Source organism: Monopterus albus, unplaced genomic scaffold, assembly GCF_001952655.1.
Source record: "Monopterus albus unplaced genomic scaffold, M_albus_1.0 scaffold41.1, whole genome shotgun sequence".
Lineage (NCBI taxonomy): Eukaryota > Metazoa > Chordata > Actinopteri > Synbranchiformes > Synbranchidae > Monopterus > Monopterus albus.
The window spans coordinates 2,007,157-2,026,344 of NW_018127921.1; the positions used below are offsets into that span (position 1 = coordinate 2,007,157).

At 43.9% G+C, this 19,188-nt stretch overlaps 2 protein-coding genes across 2 annotated transcripts in view; both read left to right on the forward strand.

Annotated features, from left to right (window-relative positions):
• The first annotated feature begins 1,683 nt into the window (after nt 1-1,683).
• Nucleotides 1,684-6,912, forward strand: LOC109959851 (protein NLRC3-like). Its single transcript, XM_020599560.1, has 7 exons — nt 1,684-1,866; nt 2,015-3,323; nt 3,372-3,812; nt 3,921-4,094; nt 4,312-4,485; nt 6,146-6,192; nt 6,327-6,912. Exons 1-7 carry the CDS (start codon nt 1,686-1,688, stop codon nt 6,836-6,838), a joined length of 2,838 nt encoding a protein of 945 aa, XP_020455216.1. The 5' UTR covers nt 1,684-1,685; the 3' UTR covers nt 6,839-6,912.
• An 855-nt stretch (nt 6,913-7,767) lies between these two features.
• st8sia1 (ST8 alpha-N-acetyl-neuraminide alpha-2,8-sialyltransferase 1) overlaps nt 7,768-19,188 on the forward strand; it is a 22,183-nt gene continuing 10,762 nt past the window's right edge. Inside the window, exons 1-3 of the mRNA XM_020599561.1 lie at nt 7,768-8,627; nt 9,487-9,631; nt 17,011-17,120. Of these exons, the coding sequence (XP_020455217.1) occupies nt 8,449-8,627; nt 9,487-9,631; nt 17,011-17,120 (434 nt within the window). The 5' untranslated portion in view covers nt 7,768-8,448. The remainder of the gene's footprint in view (nt 8,628-9,486; nt 9,632-17,010; nt 17,121-19,188) is intronic.

The window sequence follows — 19,188 nt, forward strand, 5'->3', positions numbered from 1 at the left end:
CCAGGAAATAACACATTTGTACAATTTCTTTTTCAGCCATCCAAAGACACTTTCAATCCAAAGTGTGTCTGTGAAATGATACGAAAACTGAGGTTATAGTGTTCGGCCCAAATAATTTTGGTGATTCTCCCCCAGTTGATCTAGGTTACTTGCAGCAGTATGTGCAGTCGACTGTTACAAGCCTGGGTGTCAAAATAGATTCCAATTTTAGATTGGAAGGTCAAGTGAACGCGGTTGTAAGGGCTAACTTTTTTCACCTTCGACAGCTGGCAAAGGTAAAGCCTTTTCTTCCGCAGCAGCACGTTGAGACAGCAATACATGCGTTTATTACGTCTCGCCTGGATTATTGTAATGCGCTCTATTTTGGGCTTAGTCAGACGTCCCTTGCCCGTCTTCAGAGAGTTCAAAATGCTGCTGCTTGTTTACTGGTTGGGGGGCACAAAGGGGAGCATATCACTCCCATTTTGGCTTCTTTTCACTGGTTGCCGGTGTATTTTAGAATCCATTTTAGGATTGTTTTATTTGTTTATAAGTCTTGAAATGGTTTGGCCCCCTCTTATCTTACAGAGTTGTCACATCCCTATCTCGGTGCCTCGGATCAGCTGATCAGCTGCTTCTTGAGATACCGGGGGCTAGGTTGAGACTTAGGGGGGACAGGGCGTTTGCTGTGGGGGCTCCAAAGTTGTGGAATTCATTGCCCCTATATATTAGGCAGGCCCCCTCGTTGTCCGTTTTTAAAGTGTATTTGAAAACTCATCTGTACCTCTTGGCATTTGACCCGGTATGAGGCTTTGTTTTGCTGAGGATTTCTGTTTTATGATGGGTGGTTGTTTAATTGTAATTTTGTTTTATTATTGTGTTTTGTGTTAAGCACTTTGGTCAGCTGTTGCTGTGTTAAATGTGCTATATAAATAAAGTTGATGATGTCTGTTGTGGTGATGGGGAGACATGAAGACACAGCTGCTCTTATGTTCAGACATTCATAGTGTGGAACTCAGGTTTGTCACATGTAAAGTGACAGAAATAGTCATGTGAAGAATGAAAAAAGACCCATAACTTTGTTACCTGTGCACATTTGATCAGACACTGAGTGAGGTGGATGTTTCAGATGTTCATGGTACTTCAAGGCATCTTGCTCCTGGACAGTTCAGCAGCGTTCAGTGAGGGAGGGAGAGAGATACAGTATATTTGTCAGAGCTGTTGTTGCAGCAAAACCCTGAGCTGAGAGCTCCACCCAGCTGCAGACTGTTGGTTCTCAGTGGGACAGCAGGACTAGTAAAGCTTTACCACTACAGGAAGTCATCTGAGTCACATCCAGATATCTCTTGCTGGACCTTTACCTCATGTTTGTCTCTGTGTGCACAGACACAGTGTGAGCTCATTCTTTGTGATTCCTCCACAGAGTGGACCAGCAGAACTCAGAGGGTCCCAGTGTTCACTCTGCCCAGCAGCATCACACAGACCTGGAATCCGTATTTAAGGTCTGTACATGGACAACTCCTACTGTAACACCTGTTCTGTTCACAGTGGTCTCCATGCTACACATTGTAGACCAGTGGATTGTCAGTCTGTCCAACAGGGAGCTGGTGTTTGTCTCCATGGTTTGATCCTGCCATTCATAAAACATTGTGTTTCAGATGCTGGAGGACAACATTGGCAATTTCATCAAGAAAGAGCTGAAGAGGATGCAAAAGCTTCTGAGTCCAGATTACCCAGAAGGCTCAGAGAGTGAGAGGGAGGATAAGGAGGTGTTGGATGGTGAGGATGAAGAGCAGAGGAGGAGCAGCAGAAAGGCATTTCTTGAGATCACAGTGAACTTCTTGAGGAGGATTAAGGAGGAGGAGCTGGCTGACTGTCTGCAGAGCAGTAAGACTATATTTCTATAAAGGGTTAACATCATGGACACAGGAACATTTACTGATGTCTCAAGACAGGGAGCAAAAAAAATTGTATCATGTAGGGGAATTAAACTGTTAACAAATCACTTCATTTTAATTCTTGTGTTTTCATTCAGAACTTGATCTTGCAGTTAGTCGACGAAAACTGAAGTCTAAGCTACAGGAGAAGTTCCAGTGTGTGTTTGAGGGGATTGCTAAAGCAGGAAGCCCAACCCTTCTGAATCAGATTTACACAGAGCTCTACATCACAGAGGGAGAGCCTGGAGAGGTCAATGATCAACACGAGGTCAGACAGATGGAAACAGCATCCAGGAAACCAGTCAGACCAGAAACAACCATCAGACATGAAGACATCTTTAAAGCCCCACCTGGAAGAGATGAACCAATCAGAACAGTGATGACAAAGGGAGTGGCTGGCATTGGGAAAACAGTGTTAACACAGAAGTTCACTCTAGACTGGGCTGAAGGCAAAGCCAACCAGGATATCCAGTTCATATTTCCATTCACTTTCAGAGAGCTGAATTTGCTGAGAGAGAAAAAGTTCAGCTTGGTGGAACTTGTTCAGCACTTCTTTACTGAAACCAAAGGAATCTGCAGGTTTGAGGAGTTCCAGGTCGTCTTCATCTTTGACGGTCTGGATGAGTGTCGGCTTCCTCTGGATTTCCACAGCACTGAGATCTTGACTGATGTCACAGTGTCCACCTCAGTGGATGTGCTGCTGACAAACCTCATCAGGGGGAAGCTGCTTCCCTCTGCTCGCCTCTGGATAACCACAAGACCTGCAGCAGCCAATCAGATCCTTCCTGAGTGTGTGGATATGGTGACAGAGGTCAGAGGGTTCACTGATCCACAGAAGGAAGAATACTTCAGGAAGAGGTTAAAAAATGAGGAGCAGGCCAGCAGGATTATCTCCCACATCAAGAGCTCACGAACCATCCACATCATGTGCCACATCCCAGTCTTCTGTTGGATCACTGCCGGGGTTCTAGAGGATGTGTTGGAAACCAGAGAGGGAGGAGAGCTGCCCAAGACCCTGACTGAGTTGTACATCCACTTCCTGGTGGTTCAGGCCAAACTGAAGAAGGTCAAGTACAATGCAGGAGTGGAGACAGATCCACACTGGAGTCCAGAAAACAGGAACACGATTGAGTCTCTGGGAAAACTGGCTTTTGAGCAGCTGCAGAAAGGCAACCTGATCTTCTATGAGTCAGACCTGACAGAGTATGGCATCAATATCAGAGCAGCCTCAGTGTATTCAGGAGTGTTCACACAGATCTTTAAAGAGGAGAGAGGTCTTTACCAGAACCGGGTGTTCTGCTTTATCCATCTGAGTGTTCAGGAGTTTCTGGCTGCTCTTCATGTCCATCTGACCTTCATCACATCTGGAATCAACCTGCTGGCAGGACAACAAGAGACCTCCCAGAAGTCTGAAACAAGAGAAGATGAATCTGCAGAGACACTGTTCTACCAGAGAGCTGTGGACAAGGCCTTACAGAATCCAAATGGCCACCTGGACTTGTTCCTTCGCTTTCTTCTGGGTCTTTCACTGCAGACCAATCAGACTCTCCTACGAGGCTTGCTGACACAGACAGAAAGTGGCTCAAAGACCAATCAGAAAACGATCCAGTACATCAAGAAAAACATTGGAGAGACTCCCTCTGCAGAGAAATCCATCAACCTGTTCCACTGTCTGAATGAACTGAATGACCGTTATTTAGTGGAGGAAATCCAGTGGTACCTGAAATCAGGAAGTCTCCACAAACGTCATCTCTCTCCTGCTCAGTTGTCAGCTCTGGTCTTCATCTTACTGTCATCAGAAAGAGAGCTGGATGTGTTTGACCTGAAACAGTATTCTGCTTCAGAGGAGGCTCTTCTGAGGCTGCTGCCTGTGGTCAAAGTCTCCAAGAGAGCTCTGTAAGTACACAGGTAGTTTGATTTATTCATCACTGAATACGCTGCTGTCTTATAGCAGAAGAGAAAAGTAAACACCTTTCTTGTCTTTTCTTTTTATTTCCTCTCCAGCCTGAGTGATTGTAACCTGTCAAAGAGAAGCTGTGAAGCTCTGTCCTCAGTTTTCAGCTCCCAGTCCTCTAGTCTGACAGAGCTGGACCTGAGTAACAACAACCTGCAGGACTCAGGAATGACACTGATCTCTGCTGGACTTGGGAGTCCACACTGTAGACTGGAGACTCTCAGGTCAAAATTCATCATCCTGTTTAAGTGATGGCAACTTAAAATTTGATTTGCTGGATAAACAGCTATCCTGTATAGGAATAGGAAAGTACCATTACTGAATATCAGTAGTACTTTCTAGACTCTAAAATCACTTTCCATGATCAATTTTCATGAAAACACACCAACTACAAAAATAAGACACAGAGGTTCCTGTGTGTTGTCTTGTGTGTGTGTGCAGGCTGTCAGGCTGTCTGATCACAGATGAAGGCTGTGCATCTCTGGCCTCAGCTCTGAGCTCCAACCCCTCCTATCTGAGAGAGTTGGACTTGAGCTACAATCATCCAGGAGCCTCAGGAGTGAAGCGTCTGTCTGATGCACTGGAGGATCCACACTGGAGACTGGACACTCTCAGGTATGGAGACCTTCTGTTTTGTGGATAAAATGTCCTAGTGAAAGCATGTGTAAGACAATGAGCAAAAAAAAAAAGGTTGTGAATGTGATTCTCTGTTGCTGGTCGTAGCTACACAAGGAGTGGGGAAACTAAGTTGGAAGAAGAATGTGCAGTGGCTAGCAGCTGACATTGTATGTAAAGCAGAGCTGAACATTGTTTAAGTTCCCACAGAGTTCAAAATTGCTTCCCATGTAGTCTGTATTCCTTATTAACAGCAGAGGAGGATACCTGAACTAAGGAACAGTGGAGTAATTACCAAGACATAACACAGCAAACTAGATGTCGTAATATGTGTGTAAATAGAAAACAACAAGGCACCAAGGATGGAGCCTTGGGGAACACCAACACTTTCCATAAGGTTGTTGCCATTACATATTGCCGGAGTTTTAAAGCCATAGTAGCTGGTGTTCCCTCATCAAATGTAATGGATCTCTCAAATGAGCTTGCTAACAGTAGAACCATGAAGGCTTGGTGGCCTGTTCAGTGGGTATATGTTTATGTTCTGGTGGTGTTAGGAGACTGGGAGATGGTGCAGCTCCACCAGCTGCTGCACCCACTTCTGCAGAGCTTGTAGAGCCGGAACAAGAGAGCTCTGTTCTCTGTGCCATTGTTTTTCCTGATCCCTAGCTTGGCTGCTCTCCCTTTTCACATCAGGTTAGGTTTGTCTTTTATGAGGTGGGAATAGAAGTCCCACACAAATTTATCTTGTAATGTAAATGTAGTCTACATAGAGTTTTTTTTTTTAGAAGATCTAGTTTTCCCACACATTGATTCACTGGGGTTGTTCACCTGCAAGTTACACTTTAAGTTAAAGCACAGCTACTGTGATTAACACTGTGCCAGTGTAAGCAGATCTTGATGCACTGTCACATTTTAATACAAAGGCTTTTGATATGTCAGAGTGAATGAAGGGATGAGGAGAGAGGGAGAAACTCAAGCTGCAGCATTAGACATAGAAACATGGAGAGAGTAAAGAAGGTGGAAATGACTGATGATTGAAACACAAAGATGGAGGAAGCAGCGAGCCAGGAGCTAATCCAGGACCAGCCCGAGTCAGCTGACAGACATGTAGGTCACAGACTGTAAGGCAGAGCCAGGTCTCTAAGACTTAGCACATCTAGATCCCAGAAGGTTTCCCAGCAGTATCAGAGCACAGCTGGTGAGAAAGGGACGGTCCAGTAACAAGCCCCAAGTTCAGGCCAACCCACTGGTCACTCACCATAGCTCTCAAAGGCCAAGTGAAAGAAGAAGCACTGACAGAAAGCCTTGTCTCAGATGAAGCTCGTGTAGCATCTTATATTCAACATTTCTCCAGCAACACACATCAGTACAGGTGTGGAGTCGCATCATTGTGGATGTGCACACAGCAGCACCACTGAAAGCAGGTCTAACACCAGAACTGATGTTCATTAGAGAATGTAAACATGTTGTCCATGCCACCTTCCTGCTACAAAGAATCACGCAAGATCCAGCTGCTGCTGTTTCTGTCTCTGCTCAGTGTGCAGCCCCACATACAAGGCTGCATCTGGACTGAGGATGAAGACAGAGTGTGGAGTCGTGTAATGTCCATGTATGCAGAGTGAAAGAGAAAGTGCTGCTCTAACCCCCCTTCTCCTTGCAGGATAGAGCCCGCTGGAGTCCAGTGGTTAACACCAGGTCTGAGGAAGTGTAAGTGTGTCTTTAATGAGATTCCTGAAAACAAAGCAGCTCACATTCATCCATCTTCAAATTGTTACATGACTCATTTAATCAGCAGACAGATAAATGACTGCGGCTGTGTTGTGTCTCGTTCTCTCCATCAGACTCCTGTCAACTCACAGTCGACAATAACACAGTGAACAGAGCAATCCAACTGTTTGACAACAACAGGAAAGTGAAATGGTTGAAGGTTCAGCCATATCCTGATCATCCAGACAGGTTTGACCACTGGAAACAGCTGTTGTGTACAACTGGTCTGACTGGTCGCTGTTACTGGGAGGTGGAATGGAGAGGAGTAGTGAGTTACAGAGGAATCAGGAGGAAAGGAGACAGTGATGACTGTGTGTTTGGAAGGAATGATCAGTCTTGGTGTTTGAGCTGCTTTGAGTATGGTGGTTACTCTGTCTGGCACAAGGGCACATTCCCCTTCTCCTCCTCTTCCTCAGTCTCCCACAAAGTTGCAGTGTATGTGGACTGTCTTGCTGGCACTTTGTCCTTCTACACAGTGTCCTCTGACACTCTGATCCACCTCCACACCTTCAACACCACATTCACTGAACCCATTTATCCTGGTTTTGGGTTCTGGCTACCTGGTTCCTCAGTGTCTCTGTGTTGAGGGTAGTCTCCTTCAAAGGTGGAAGCTTACTTTTGCTAGAAACTGAAGTGTTACCATTACATCAAAGAGGAAGTGTTTGATCTGAGGAGCAAACTTCTGTAATGACAGAAAATAAGTGTTAAGTAAAGTTTAATTATCATTAATTAAATTGTGGAATAGTCTACCTTTTAATGTTAGGTCAGCAACTGACCTCATTACTTTTAAATCATTGCTTAAAACACATTTATTTGGCTTGGCTTTTAATACACAGTAGGGCCTGATGCATTCCTTTTAATTTTAATTTATTGAACGTATGTTAACTGTGTGTCTGTGTTATTGTGCTGTTTTATTTTTATTTGCACTGATCTCATTTACTCTATTTTAGTCATTTATTGTGATTTTATTTTGCCATGTAAAGTACTTTGGTCAGCTGGATGCTGTTTTTAAAGTGCTATATAAATAAATTTGATTTGATTCTAAGTTTTTATTAATTAAGTTCAGTAATATTTTGTTTTCTTTAATAGCTTAAGAGTGTGTCAGAAGTGAGAGTTCATGCTGAGTGTCAATGTCGTCTTCTTCATAAGTCTGTTAGTTTGAGATGAGACTAGTTGAATTCCCTTATGAGGAACCCACTGGTGACCTGACCTCATCTGACGTGTGTGTGCACACTTGAACTAGATCCTGACTGAGTGTAAAGGAGTTCAGCTACAGGGAGACAGGTTTTTGATGTATGTGATGCCAGCCTTGGTAATAAAACAATCTTTCACATTGTTCAAGTTCTCATCTGTCTTTATTAAATAAGTCTGCCGTCACAACTTCCATGTTAATAACGTTCAGTCGGGTGCATTGTTGATCTTCCTTCTTAAAAGCTCTGCACAATACAATATAGACTATAAAACATTTGGGGGTTGGTTCAATCCGAAATCCGCCCCCTGTCTATGCCTTTGGGTTACACTATCTTGGTAATCACTAGTTCGATATCTGAACTAGTACTTGTATCATACATTTTATCCTTAGTGCCAAGCGAAGATAAGGTTGTGCATGTGCAGCGCATCTGAAGTGTAGAATATGATTTTAATCTGAAACATCCCCTTCCGTTTTCATCGGCGACTCCAGCTGCACGAGCAGCGCTTTGTCTCGGAGGAGGTGGAGGGAGACTGACTTGGACCGGTCTGCTTATCTCGCACAGCAGACCCTGCTGCAATAGACAGCGGGGGGGGAAGGGGAATGGTAGGGCCCCGGGGAACAGAAGGAAGCTATCGGGGGCACACACACACATCACTTTGGGATGCAGCGGGACACCGGGTGGTGACCGGGCCTGCACAGTAAGGATGGTGCACCGACAACGGAGCGGTGGATTCCTGCGGAGCCCGACACAACGCACCACAACCTCGCGCCGGAGCCGCTGCTGCATGGATAGGTGCTTCTGCCAATCTCAGTAACAACCGCTTCTACATAACAAAGAATTTTCTGACCGAGTAACAGACATACCTTGCCGCTCCATCACGCTCCACCCAATTTGCGCGATGAGACGGAGGAGTCAGCTTTGAATCGAAGCTGCGTTTCACTGTACTGGTTTCGAGGCGCATTCCACGGTTGTTTTAACAGTGAAAGAGACACGAGGAGAAAAGATGTTGGTGCGATGCTACCGGGCCAAGCTGTCGGTGTGGGCCGCTCTGTGCGTGCTGGTGCTCTGCTGGTTTTACGTCTTCCCCGTCTACAGAGTCCCCCGCGATAAAGACATAATGGAAGAGGTGCTGAGGCAGCGGGGCATATGGCAGAAGAACCAAACGGGCATTGATTTGTACAGGTTAGTCTCAGGGCTCGGATTTCTCTCCATTGTTTAAAAGCAGTGGTTCCGAAAGTGCGGCCCGGGGCCCCAGCTGTAGGTGCTTTGGGGTCCCCATTGCAGGGAGAATAGTGCATAAATTTCCCCTTTGTTTTTGTTTTATTGTGGTTGTTTTTCCATGGACCCACTCTAGAGCATACTAAAGCCCCTTTTCCACTGCCTAGTATCAGCTCAACTCTGCTGGTACAAGGTGCTTGGTTTCCCCCCCTTTGTAGCTGGTTGTCACAGCAACACCGAAACGGCCCTGAAGTCACTGGCCCATGGTGGCAGGCTCAAAGCTGTTATCATTTTCATCCTAGAACCGTTATTATGGCACTTTTATAAAATTTTGATTGTTTTTATTGACTGGTGTCATCACATGTAAACATCTGGGTTTATCAGTGGCAAGATCACCTCCTAATAATGACACATTTCTGTGATCAATTGGTAGTCTGCACTGTTTACATATCACCTTTGGTATTATTCATTTTAACTATTTCTTTTAATATTATTTATTTATTTTAAGGCGTAAGTGACCTAAAGGTTTTGATTATTCCCTACCATGCACAGTAACAGACCTTACACAGTGGGCCTTTGTCCTATCATATTCATACTAACCGTGTTCAGGCTGTCTCCAGGCCTTTCACCAGAATCCCAGCTGTCCTGTTAAATCCAATGTGTGTAAGCTTGTCCACACATCACCAGACTCCTTAACCCGCTCTCCCTTCATGTCTGTATGAAACACCCGAGGGCACTTGGCAGACAGTGAGTATTTGACTCCTGGGATGAGAATGTGTTGTGAGACCAGACCAATAATGTCTCTCACATCCTGTCTGCACAGGAAGCTGCTGACGGATTGCTGCAATCCACAGAGGATGTTTGCAGTGACCAAGGAGAACTCACCAGTGGGCAAAGTGCTGTGGTATGATGGCGAGTTTTACCACTGGCACACCGTCAACAACAAGACCTACTCACTCTTTGTGCAGGTAGGAAGGTATTAAGTATTAAGAATTACAATAAAATGAAGCTCTAATGCAAGAGGTGCTAGTTTTGCAAACTACATTGCCATTTCCTTTTTGTTGTTTAGGGATCACATGTAAAAGCATCTGAGGCTTTTGTTCTATTGCTCTACATTATAGTTGAAGGGTTTCTTTTCACCCACAAGATTCTGAATGAATTTGAGAGAGGGAGCAGTGCAAATGATGGAAGACTGTTTTCTCCCACTCAGCACAATATGGCACTGCTGTGGGTTTTAATATGGATCCTTGCTTATCCATGGTGGAGGCAGGAAGGGAGCAGCGGAGCAGACACCCTCCAAAGAGGATAGGATCACTGGTATAGTGTTGTCTTTAAAGATCCACAAACATCTGTAAAATGTACGAATGAAGGATGCAACACAAAATATGTCATCATTTTTAAGTTTTGGTCATATCTAGGATATGCATCTTTCATTTTTACTGTAAGGATGAGTGCATTAAGGCGTCTGTACAGACAGGATGTGGGATAGCTACAGCTGTACAGGTGCAGATGAGGACAGGTTTGAAGTATTTATGTATCATGTATCTCTCCTACTTTGTTACCAGAAATTAGGCTCCAGCATATCATTGTTGTGTGTCTGAGCTAGGGGTGAAGCCAAATCCAAATGCAGCATTCTGCAAAGCACAAATGGTGGGTTTTTACCTATATTTATTTTGTACAAATATTTTCAAAATTATTTTGTTTTGCCATAAGTGGGAGACAATAGGAGAGTGGAGTGGAGAGAAAGCACAGATGGAAAAGGAGCAGCACAGTCTGATTAAAATATAAGCATTAGGCAAACATAGTACATTGCTACGTCACCATTTTGTTTTGATTAAGTTCTTTTTTTAGTTTAACTGGTTTGCTGAGGAAGTTTATTTGTTTTCCTTTTGGATCTACAATATGTGAAGCACGGTTTATTTGACCAGGAGGAGGAGATTACCCTACGTTAGCTCTGGCACCATAGCTCGTTTATCTACACGCTGTAATCACTGCTCAGTCAGCCTGTGCATCCTATTGTTGCAGATATCTCAATGGACACATACGGTGCTATTCATAGATGTTCTGGCAAAGTTGCTGTGCCACTATTTCAGCAAAAGACAGATGCAGCAGAGCTTGTTTAACTTGGAGGAGAAGAGGCTAGCTGTCACCTGTTAGTCCTATAACTTAGCCTTATATTAACACTTTACTATCCTATAATTAGAAGTGTAATAAAAACAAACACTGGATTGTCATGCCTACTCCCCCTTTTATTCAAATACAAATAATTTTGCTGCCTCAGCAAACAAGTACAGGTGCAATACAGATTGGACTTTCTGTATATCCATAGTCTGAGGTAAAATAGGAATATACAGTAAATGCTGTTGTTATGGTTTTTGTGTCCAGGGGCGGTGCATCTTACTAAGGCAGGATCCCTGTTACTAATGCTACATATCTGCGGTCTAATAACCTGGTTGCTAAATGGGATGAATGTCTGACCCTTATTTGCAGGCATGAGCCATGCATGTGTAGCGGAGTTATAATTCCATTTGCCATAACCCAAATAATTTGTTGCAATGGCATTTTATTTTGTTACTCCCTCCAGAAGTGAGATGTGTGTGGTGGCAATAGACTGGGGTGCCCCTGCAAACTTGAGGGGGTGCAGCCCGTGCTGCTTCCTTATTCATGATAAGGAAGTGCGGTTCAATTGGCACCAGTCTGCCATACACTCTCACGGAGGTAAGTTGCGTTCGCATCATTGCTGCTATACTAGCATAGCATGACAGTTGGTACCTAAGTCTAAAATTGTTTTTGTTCCCTTTTAGTAATTTGAATGCCACGGAGCTAAAGTTGTTCTTGTTATATTGTCTTCTGTACCAGGTATTGTGCATTTTAATTTATTTTATACACAAACCAGTCTGCCATACACTCTCACGGAGTAATTTGAATGCCACGAAGCTAAAGTTGTTCTTATTATATTGTCTTCTGTACCAGAAATAAAGACATTTGTAGCTGAAAGATTGTCTCCAGCCGGGTTAATCACAACGCAGAGTACCTCGACATGGATGTGACGAGATCATTCCGCTACATATGCACATGGCCCCCGTTATGTTACTTTGCGTTTTTGTCCCTTCAAACCTGTTTTTGTTGTACTAGCACCTGGGCCTGCACACTTGAGTCCAACCTCAAGTCTCCCTCACCTTCCTGGTGAGGGGGGCTACCATAACACTGGCTCCATAAAGGTGTCACTCAAATCCGCCAGCTAGTAGACCACTGCCTCATCCAGGGGCACCCCAATCTATTACCACCACACACATCTCACTTCTGGAGGGAGTAACAAAATAAAATGCCATTGCAACAAATTATTTGGGTTATGGCAAATGGAATTATAACTCCGCTACACATGTTCATTCCTGAAGGATGGGGAAGGTGAATAAGTACAGAAATGAGAACATGAAGGGAGAATGTCTGAACCAGACCACAAGGGCGTGCGTGGGTTTAAGCACAGAATTTAATGTAGCGTAAATGCAAGCTCAGCCACACACTGTCCCAGTAGCATATGAATATTACATATATATGTGAGACGTTTTAAGACCGTCTTAGTGCACGTTTTCTCACACCAGGAACTTGCTGAACACAGTATAGCCAGAGAATCAAACATGAAGAGCAACGATCCCTTAATGCCCTAGAAGCGGCTACCCGCTGGACCTGGGGGTCTCTACCTCATTCCCTTATTGAGCTGATCTGTCAGAATTGGGCCAGGATCACCCTGCCATGGTCAAGCAGCTTCTAACAGACCACTCTCAGTGTATAACCTCTATAAGCCAGTCCCATGCTGTATGGTAACCATTCTATCTTTTGGGGTGTCTGTAGCTGCAATACCTCCCTGTCAGGTAGAGACAAATACTGCAACACCAGAACCTGATCACCATATAGTGGAAAGGGTCTCTTACCTTTCTGCCTGGGGGAGACCCGGATCTGGGTGAGGTGTTTGAAGAAGACAGCAGGAGAATCGGGCTAAGTTTAAAAAGTTTAACAAAAAATTCAAGAAGTTACAAAATTGATTTTCTGGGATACAAGATTAATCTGAACCAAACTAATACAATCAGAAGCTATTTTAAAGCAGGCGTACTGCCTGAAATGGTATTTAGGTGGGATGGATGATGTTCAGGCTCAAACACATAAATATTCTCAACTACCAGTGTTGTGATTGCAGGTCTGAACACAGACAACCAGCAGCTCTACACCAAGCTGGCAGCAGCTACAGCATCTGGGCTTCTGCCAGGGCATGTGCCAGATTGGGCTTTGACTGTTAATTGCTAGTTTGTTCAATGGTCCAAACAGGCCGTCCATACTAGAGTAGAGTCTTATGAGCTTATCTGATGTGACAGTCTGCAATATTGCTGTTATTCCTAATTCTCATGGCAGCCCACTCACAGGAATATTGAATCAAATCAAATCAAATTTATTTATATAGCAGAAGCATGAAGATCTGCTTTTATTATTGTTAGGTATTTTTTAGTCAGATAGAAATTGGTTAGATATTTGTTGTATTAGAAATGTTTAGTGGAGACAGGATGTCTAGGTAGGCTGTTAAATGCTTAGTCATTCTCATGAGTTTCTTGCAGGGTACACATGGTCAAGGATAACTAGATAGAAAAAGCTTGATTGTCAGCAGGCAGGATGATTATTGTTATTATTATGATATGTTTAGCCGTAATCTTAATCATAATATCTTCCTAGGCTTAATGTCCGGACATGTCCCTGAATGTCCTGTATGTTCTTAGATACACACCACATAATCAACACTCACACACATTGATTTTCTCCATGTTTTGACTACTGCTACGGTCAGCTGTGAAGCTGGCATATCAGGTGACGTCACGGTTTGACGTGCCTGTGTAGAATGGGGTTAGGCCAAACCAGATATAATGTACAGGCCTATTATGGTTCAGGGTCTTTCATTCTTCATCTGCCTGCGCGCAGGATTGGAGGTGGAAGTTACCTGGACGTGTAATGTTAATTTTACCTGTGATCCTTTGAATAAACCAGCACGGTTATTTTTTATATATCCAAGTGGTCTGCTTCGTCTCTCTGAGTTCCTGGTTAAAAGAGCTGGGAGATATCTTTCATTATGAACTGAAACTAAAAACCAGTTCAACAGCTACTAAAATGTGAGATTTGCCACTTTTCAGTTCGCTTTTGTCTTTGAAACTTCAGCTTGGGCACTAGGTATTTTTTGACATTTTATGAGCAAAAACAAAGTTTTAAAACTATGTGCTCCTGCACAGTCAAAGAGACCCTAAGGCAGTAGAGTGTGCGTTCATTCTCAAATGTTCGCTGTCTGAGGGGAATAATGACTGCAATTGTTTCCTCCTTCTTGCCTAATCCATATAAGGACATTCTGAACCCCAGTCTCATGACACATTGGGTTTCAGTGTCTTCTATACAGCTTTAATTTAGATGATGATAGGGCAGTCAAGTGATCGGAGGGTGGTCAGGGGGTGAGGGGTTGCAGGGGGTGTGTTGTAGGCATGTATGATATGGCCACATTGTGATGAGTCGAAATGAGTAGCTTCATTCATGTTTCCAGCCCATGAGTTTACATTGTGTTTTGGTTAGGTTAGCTATGCTGCTACTCTACCTTAGCACCAATTCTACCACAAGTTTGACAGCTTTGATAGATAAAAACACTGTTTAACATCCAGTACTAATGAAAATGCATGGTGTCATTACAGTGTAATAACTGTGGCCCAAATTCAACAGTAAATAGCACTGGATCCTTATGCTAACATGGCAAAGTCCTCTCCATGGGCATCCATGCCCTGATCAGCCCCCCGTAGGTCATTGGTCAATGTAGCGCCTTTGCCAGATGATGTCACCGTCCGGTGTGGTGTGGTGTGGTGCAATGAGGGTGAAAATAGCATAGAAGGACACACACAGCTCCAGTTAGAAGTTAGAAGCTAGAAAATAGTGTCTCGTCTCATTCTCGTGACCCCAGTATTGTGTATCACCTCGTCTCACAAGCTCAGTGTATCGTTACACCCCAAGTTAGCATAGTCAACTTAAAGTAGCAGATAAATGGATGAAATAGGTAACTAGAAGTAATGGTTGAAATTGTTAGCTAAAACTAGTGGAAAAATAGTTAATACATTAGTTAAAAGTAAAGTATGACTGTTCTCATCTGTGACATATGACAAATCATGTGGGCACAGTATATTTAGCTCAAAGTTCACATTTACTGAACAAATTTTGGCCTTTTAGAATTTAGGGATAGAGCACATTTCTCTTTTTTGTTTGTTGGTTTGGTTTGCTTTGTTTTGTTTTTCTTGTTTCTGTTTTTGTGTGTGTACATGTCAAGTCAAGAATCTTTACTGTCATTATGCATAGCACAACGAAATCTTTTCCAGCAGCTCTCGACTTAAAAGACAGACATATTATTTACATAACACACGATTGTATCAGTCAATATAAAAATATGAACAAATAAAAAGGGATGTATGGGACCTAATCAGGTCAGCAGCATGTTAGCAGCAAAACAGTGTAGTAACATTTTAAGGTGCAGCTCAGTGCAAATCTCAGTCTTCAGGAAGAGGTGTGAGGTCCAGTGTCTGTCCATAGGGGGACGTTGTGTGTGTGACTAGGGGCGGGGGGGTGATTGATTTCACAGCTCTGGGGAAGAAGCTGTGTCTCAGTCTGTTTGTTTTAGTCTTTATATTCCTGTACTTTTTCCTGGAAGGAAGAGGCACAAACAGACTGTTGCCTGGGTGGGTGGGGTCTGCAGCAATCCGTCTGGCCCTTCTCTGGATCCGGTCAGTGTATAGTGAGTCCAGATCCAGAAGAGGACTCCCTACGATGCCCTGAGCTGTTCTCACCACCCGGGTCAAGTCCTTTCTGTCCTGTGCAGTGCAGCTCCCGTACCACGCTGTCGCACTGAGACAGAGGATGCTCTCTACTGTCGCTCTGTAGAAGTTTGCAAGCAACTGAGAGGAGAGACCATCGCGTTTCAGCTTCCTGAGGAAGAAAAGCTTTTGCTGGGCTTTCTTCACCCGGTAGGATGTGTTCAGAGACCAGGTCAGGTCAGATGTGATGTGGATGCCCAGGAACGTGATGTTATCCACTTGCTCCACCACCATGTATTGTCTTCCTGGACCTCCTGTAATCCACTATGACTTCCTTAGTCTTGTTGGTGTTCAGGACAAGATTGTTACATGAACACCATCTTGTCAGGTGCCGGATCTCCTCTCTGTAGTGAGTCTCATCAGTGTCTGAGGTGAGACCCACTACGGTGGTGTCGTCTGCGAACTTCACTACTGGTCATGGGTAAACAGAGTGAAGAGAACTGGGCTGAGTACACAGCCCTGTGGTGTGCCTGTGTTCAGGACCAGTGTGGATGATGTGCAGCTTCTGATTCTCACCACTTGAGGCCTGTTAGTGAGGAAGTCCTTAATCCAAGCATCCCAAGTTTTGAGCAGAGGTGACACTGTACTGTCCAACCATGGTTTCTGGTTTGGAAAAACCCTGATGGACTTTGTAGGTAGGACAGCATCAGTACATAACTGCACATAGTCCAGAACAGCTGATGTATAAGCCTTCAAGTCTGAGCCCTCTTTGAACACCCCCCAGTCAGTATGCTCAAAGCAGTCCTGTAATGCCGAAGAGGCCTCCTCTGTCCACACCTTAACTGTTTTGGTGATTGGTTTTGTCCTGCAGATCAGAGGTTTATATGCTGGGATCAGCTCCACAGAGATGTGATCTGACATGCCCAGGTGTGGAGCAGCTATGGCCTTCTATGCTCCCCGGATATTGCAATAAACCTGATCCAGGATGTTGTTGTCCCTGGTTGGAAAATTGATGAATCTGTAGAATCTGGGAAACACTGCTTTAAGTTCCACATGGTTAAAGTCTCCAGCCACAATCACTGCCGCTTCTGGGTTTGCGTTCATCTCCTGCTGATCAGGCAGTACAGCTCCTCCAGTGCTAATTTAGCGTTAGCTTGTGGTGGTATATAGATGGCTACAATCAGGATCGAGCAAATCTCTCTCACCGTTTTAAAAGGTCTGCATTTCACTGCCAGATATTCCAAGTTGGGGGAGCAATGTGTTCCAGTGATGGTCGTAGCTGTGCACCAGGAGTTGTGGATGTACAGCGCCAGACCTCCACCTCTCTTGTTTAGCAGATGCTGCAGTCCTGTCTGCTCGAAACAAGGAGCGTCCCTCCAGCTCCACTGTCTGTGTGTGTGTGTCTCTTAAAATGTATGTCTGCTTATTATTTAAAAAGTTACTATATCCTCTCCTTTTTCCTCTCCTTTTTATCCAGATGCATATGTCTGTATTTAGTTTAACAAAGCATGTTGTCTTCTGCCCAGGACAACCCTCTGGATGTGCCCCTAAAGAAGTGTGCAGTGGTTGGCAACAGTGGCATTCTCCGGCACAGCAAATGTGGACGAGATATTGACCAAGCCAGCTTCATCATGCGGTGAGAAATATGGAACTCTGTGGATCTGTGATTGCAAGTGTATGCATGAGTACATTTGAGGCTGGACTGGTGTGCTTTTATTCCATCTCATTTTCTGTGTGTAAGGCACAAAGCCGGAATGGTGGGCCATTTTCGTTCCGCCTCTGGTACCACCTCCCAAGGAAACAAAGGGGAGGCTCACTCTGTGTAGAAAGGGTGAGCCTGCAGTCTGGGACCAAGTGCTACATTTTGATGATGTAATTTGTGTGCAACACTATCACCAGCATCTCAAGTCTGCATGCCTCTCTGCCTCGAACTGTTATCAGCTTCTCTCTAACTTACAGGTCAAAGCATTCCTGATGTCAGTTATTACTGCAATCAATGCATGAGTTCAGCCTGTCTGAATCACAGACTGACTCGCGGTTATACCGCCCTAAGCTTGATCTATATGAACGGCACAGGGGCAAGATATTTGCGATCCTTTGGAACGGCAGTAGTGTGAGATCTCAGTGTAAAAACGACTACACAGAGACAAAGAAATGGGCCATAGGGAGGGCAAGTGAGAAAAGTGGTTAGGTGTGAATTAGCAAAATAGGAGTAGAGTATGATGAAGGAGAAAGGGAAAATGAGCAGGAAGGCATAAAGCAGAATAAAACCATCTGGTGTAGCAGTAAAAATAATTAGCTTCAAGAAAACTAGACCCTGTGAAAAAAAAAAACCGTGGTTATGTGGAATTTTGGTAGAGTCATTTACATGCTGAAGAGCTGTGATGTAACACAAGTGATGTGTTCTTATCTCATAATGATGAGTTACTTTGTGTTTCTGTGTGTGACAGAAAAAGAAAGTGAAGAAGAAAGATGTGTTATGTAAAAGATGTTAAAATGTTTAACCATTCATAACTGATATATACGGTTTCATTACCTATGGACACTGTCTTTTCAGTTATTCAGTGATAGGATATGCTCACTCATGGGAGGGTGAGTGAGCGGAGATGGTAATCCGTGGTAGCAGTGGTGAGGAGGAGCAGGAGAGGTGTAACAAGGAAGTGGAGGAAAAGCAGGTGATAATTCAGAGAGCAAACAAAAAAACTACTAGTGACACGAGAGTAAAAACACAAAGAAGAACTGGATAAAGTGGTGCGGGTTGTCGGCATGGAAGCAGCGACGAAATGATATGTGAGCTGGGTTTAAGTAGATTGAAGGACTAAGTGAATGCAGGTGGTGTTGATTAAGGAATGTGTGGCAGGTGTGCGATGTGGCGTAATCAGGAATCGAAAACAAAGAGAGGGAGGTGAGAGAGGCAGGTGCAGCCGGGCAAACCTGATATTCAGTTGTTATTATGACTCTTTTTAATCAATTTTTCTAATTATTGAGTGTATTTTAACCATAATTGTGATGTTTTATTTGCTCAAAGTTGTTTAGAATCCTCTAAATCCATCTTCACAAATGGTTCTGATTCCTCTCTTTCCTCTTCAGGCTGTTTCTGAACTTAACATAAAATGTACATTATTCATGAGCTCCTCCTCTTATTGGCCGGAGGTGATTACTCATGTTCACCCACAGCCAATCAGAATAGGACCTAATCATAATGTAACTTGGATTGTGTTTCCTAACAAAGTAACAGTTATTTTTTTCAAACGTAACCTGAGTCAGCTAGCTTAACTTTAGCACAGCTGTTTTAATTTAGCCGAGTAGTGCTCCCTGTGCTCTCAGCATGGCATTGTGCAGAGGGTGGTTGTATCCTTGCATATTCAATTTCATGCCTGGATGTAACGTCACAACAGGCATAGTTTCAATACTACTCTCTCAAGGCTTGAAATTTAAATTTTTAAATAATTTAAAATACTGCACAGAGTAATTTAGTAATTTGGCAGCAGACAAGAACCTCTGCCTGTCACGTTTGGCGTGTACAGATGCCAAACAGAGGATGTGGTGAACTCAATTAAATAACCAGACGAACTGAGGTAACGAAAAGTTCTTTACTAGTAAACAAAACTAAGAAAAGTCCAGGATATCACTTAGGTCGATAAGACAGTCCAGGGTCGGCGCCGGTTAACAGGTATATCCAGGGGATCCAAACTCGAGGTCAA

Excerpts from the sequence above, each read along its gene's own strand:
- LOC109959851 (XM_020599560.1), top strand. The coding sequence starts at position 1,686 with ATGCAAAAGCTTCTGAGTCCAGATTACCCAGAAGGCTCAGAGAGTGAG. Across the intron at positions 4,095-4,311 it reads TGTAGACTGGAGACTCTCAG|GCTGTCAGGCTGTCTGATCA; the intron begins GTCAAAATTCAT and ends GTGTGTGTGCAG. Across the intron at positions 6,193-6,326 it reads AACACCAGGTCTGAGGAAGT|ACTCCTGTCAACTCACAGTC; the intron begins GTAAGTGTGTCT and ends TCTCTCCATCAG.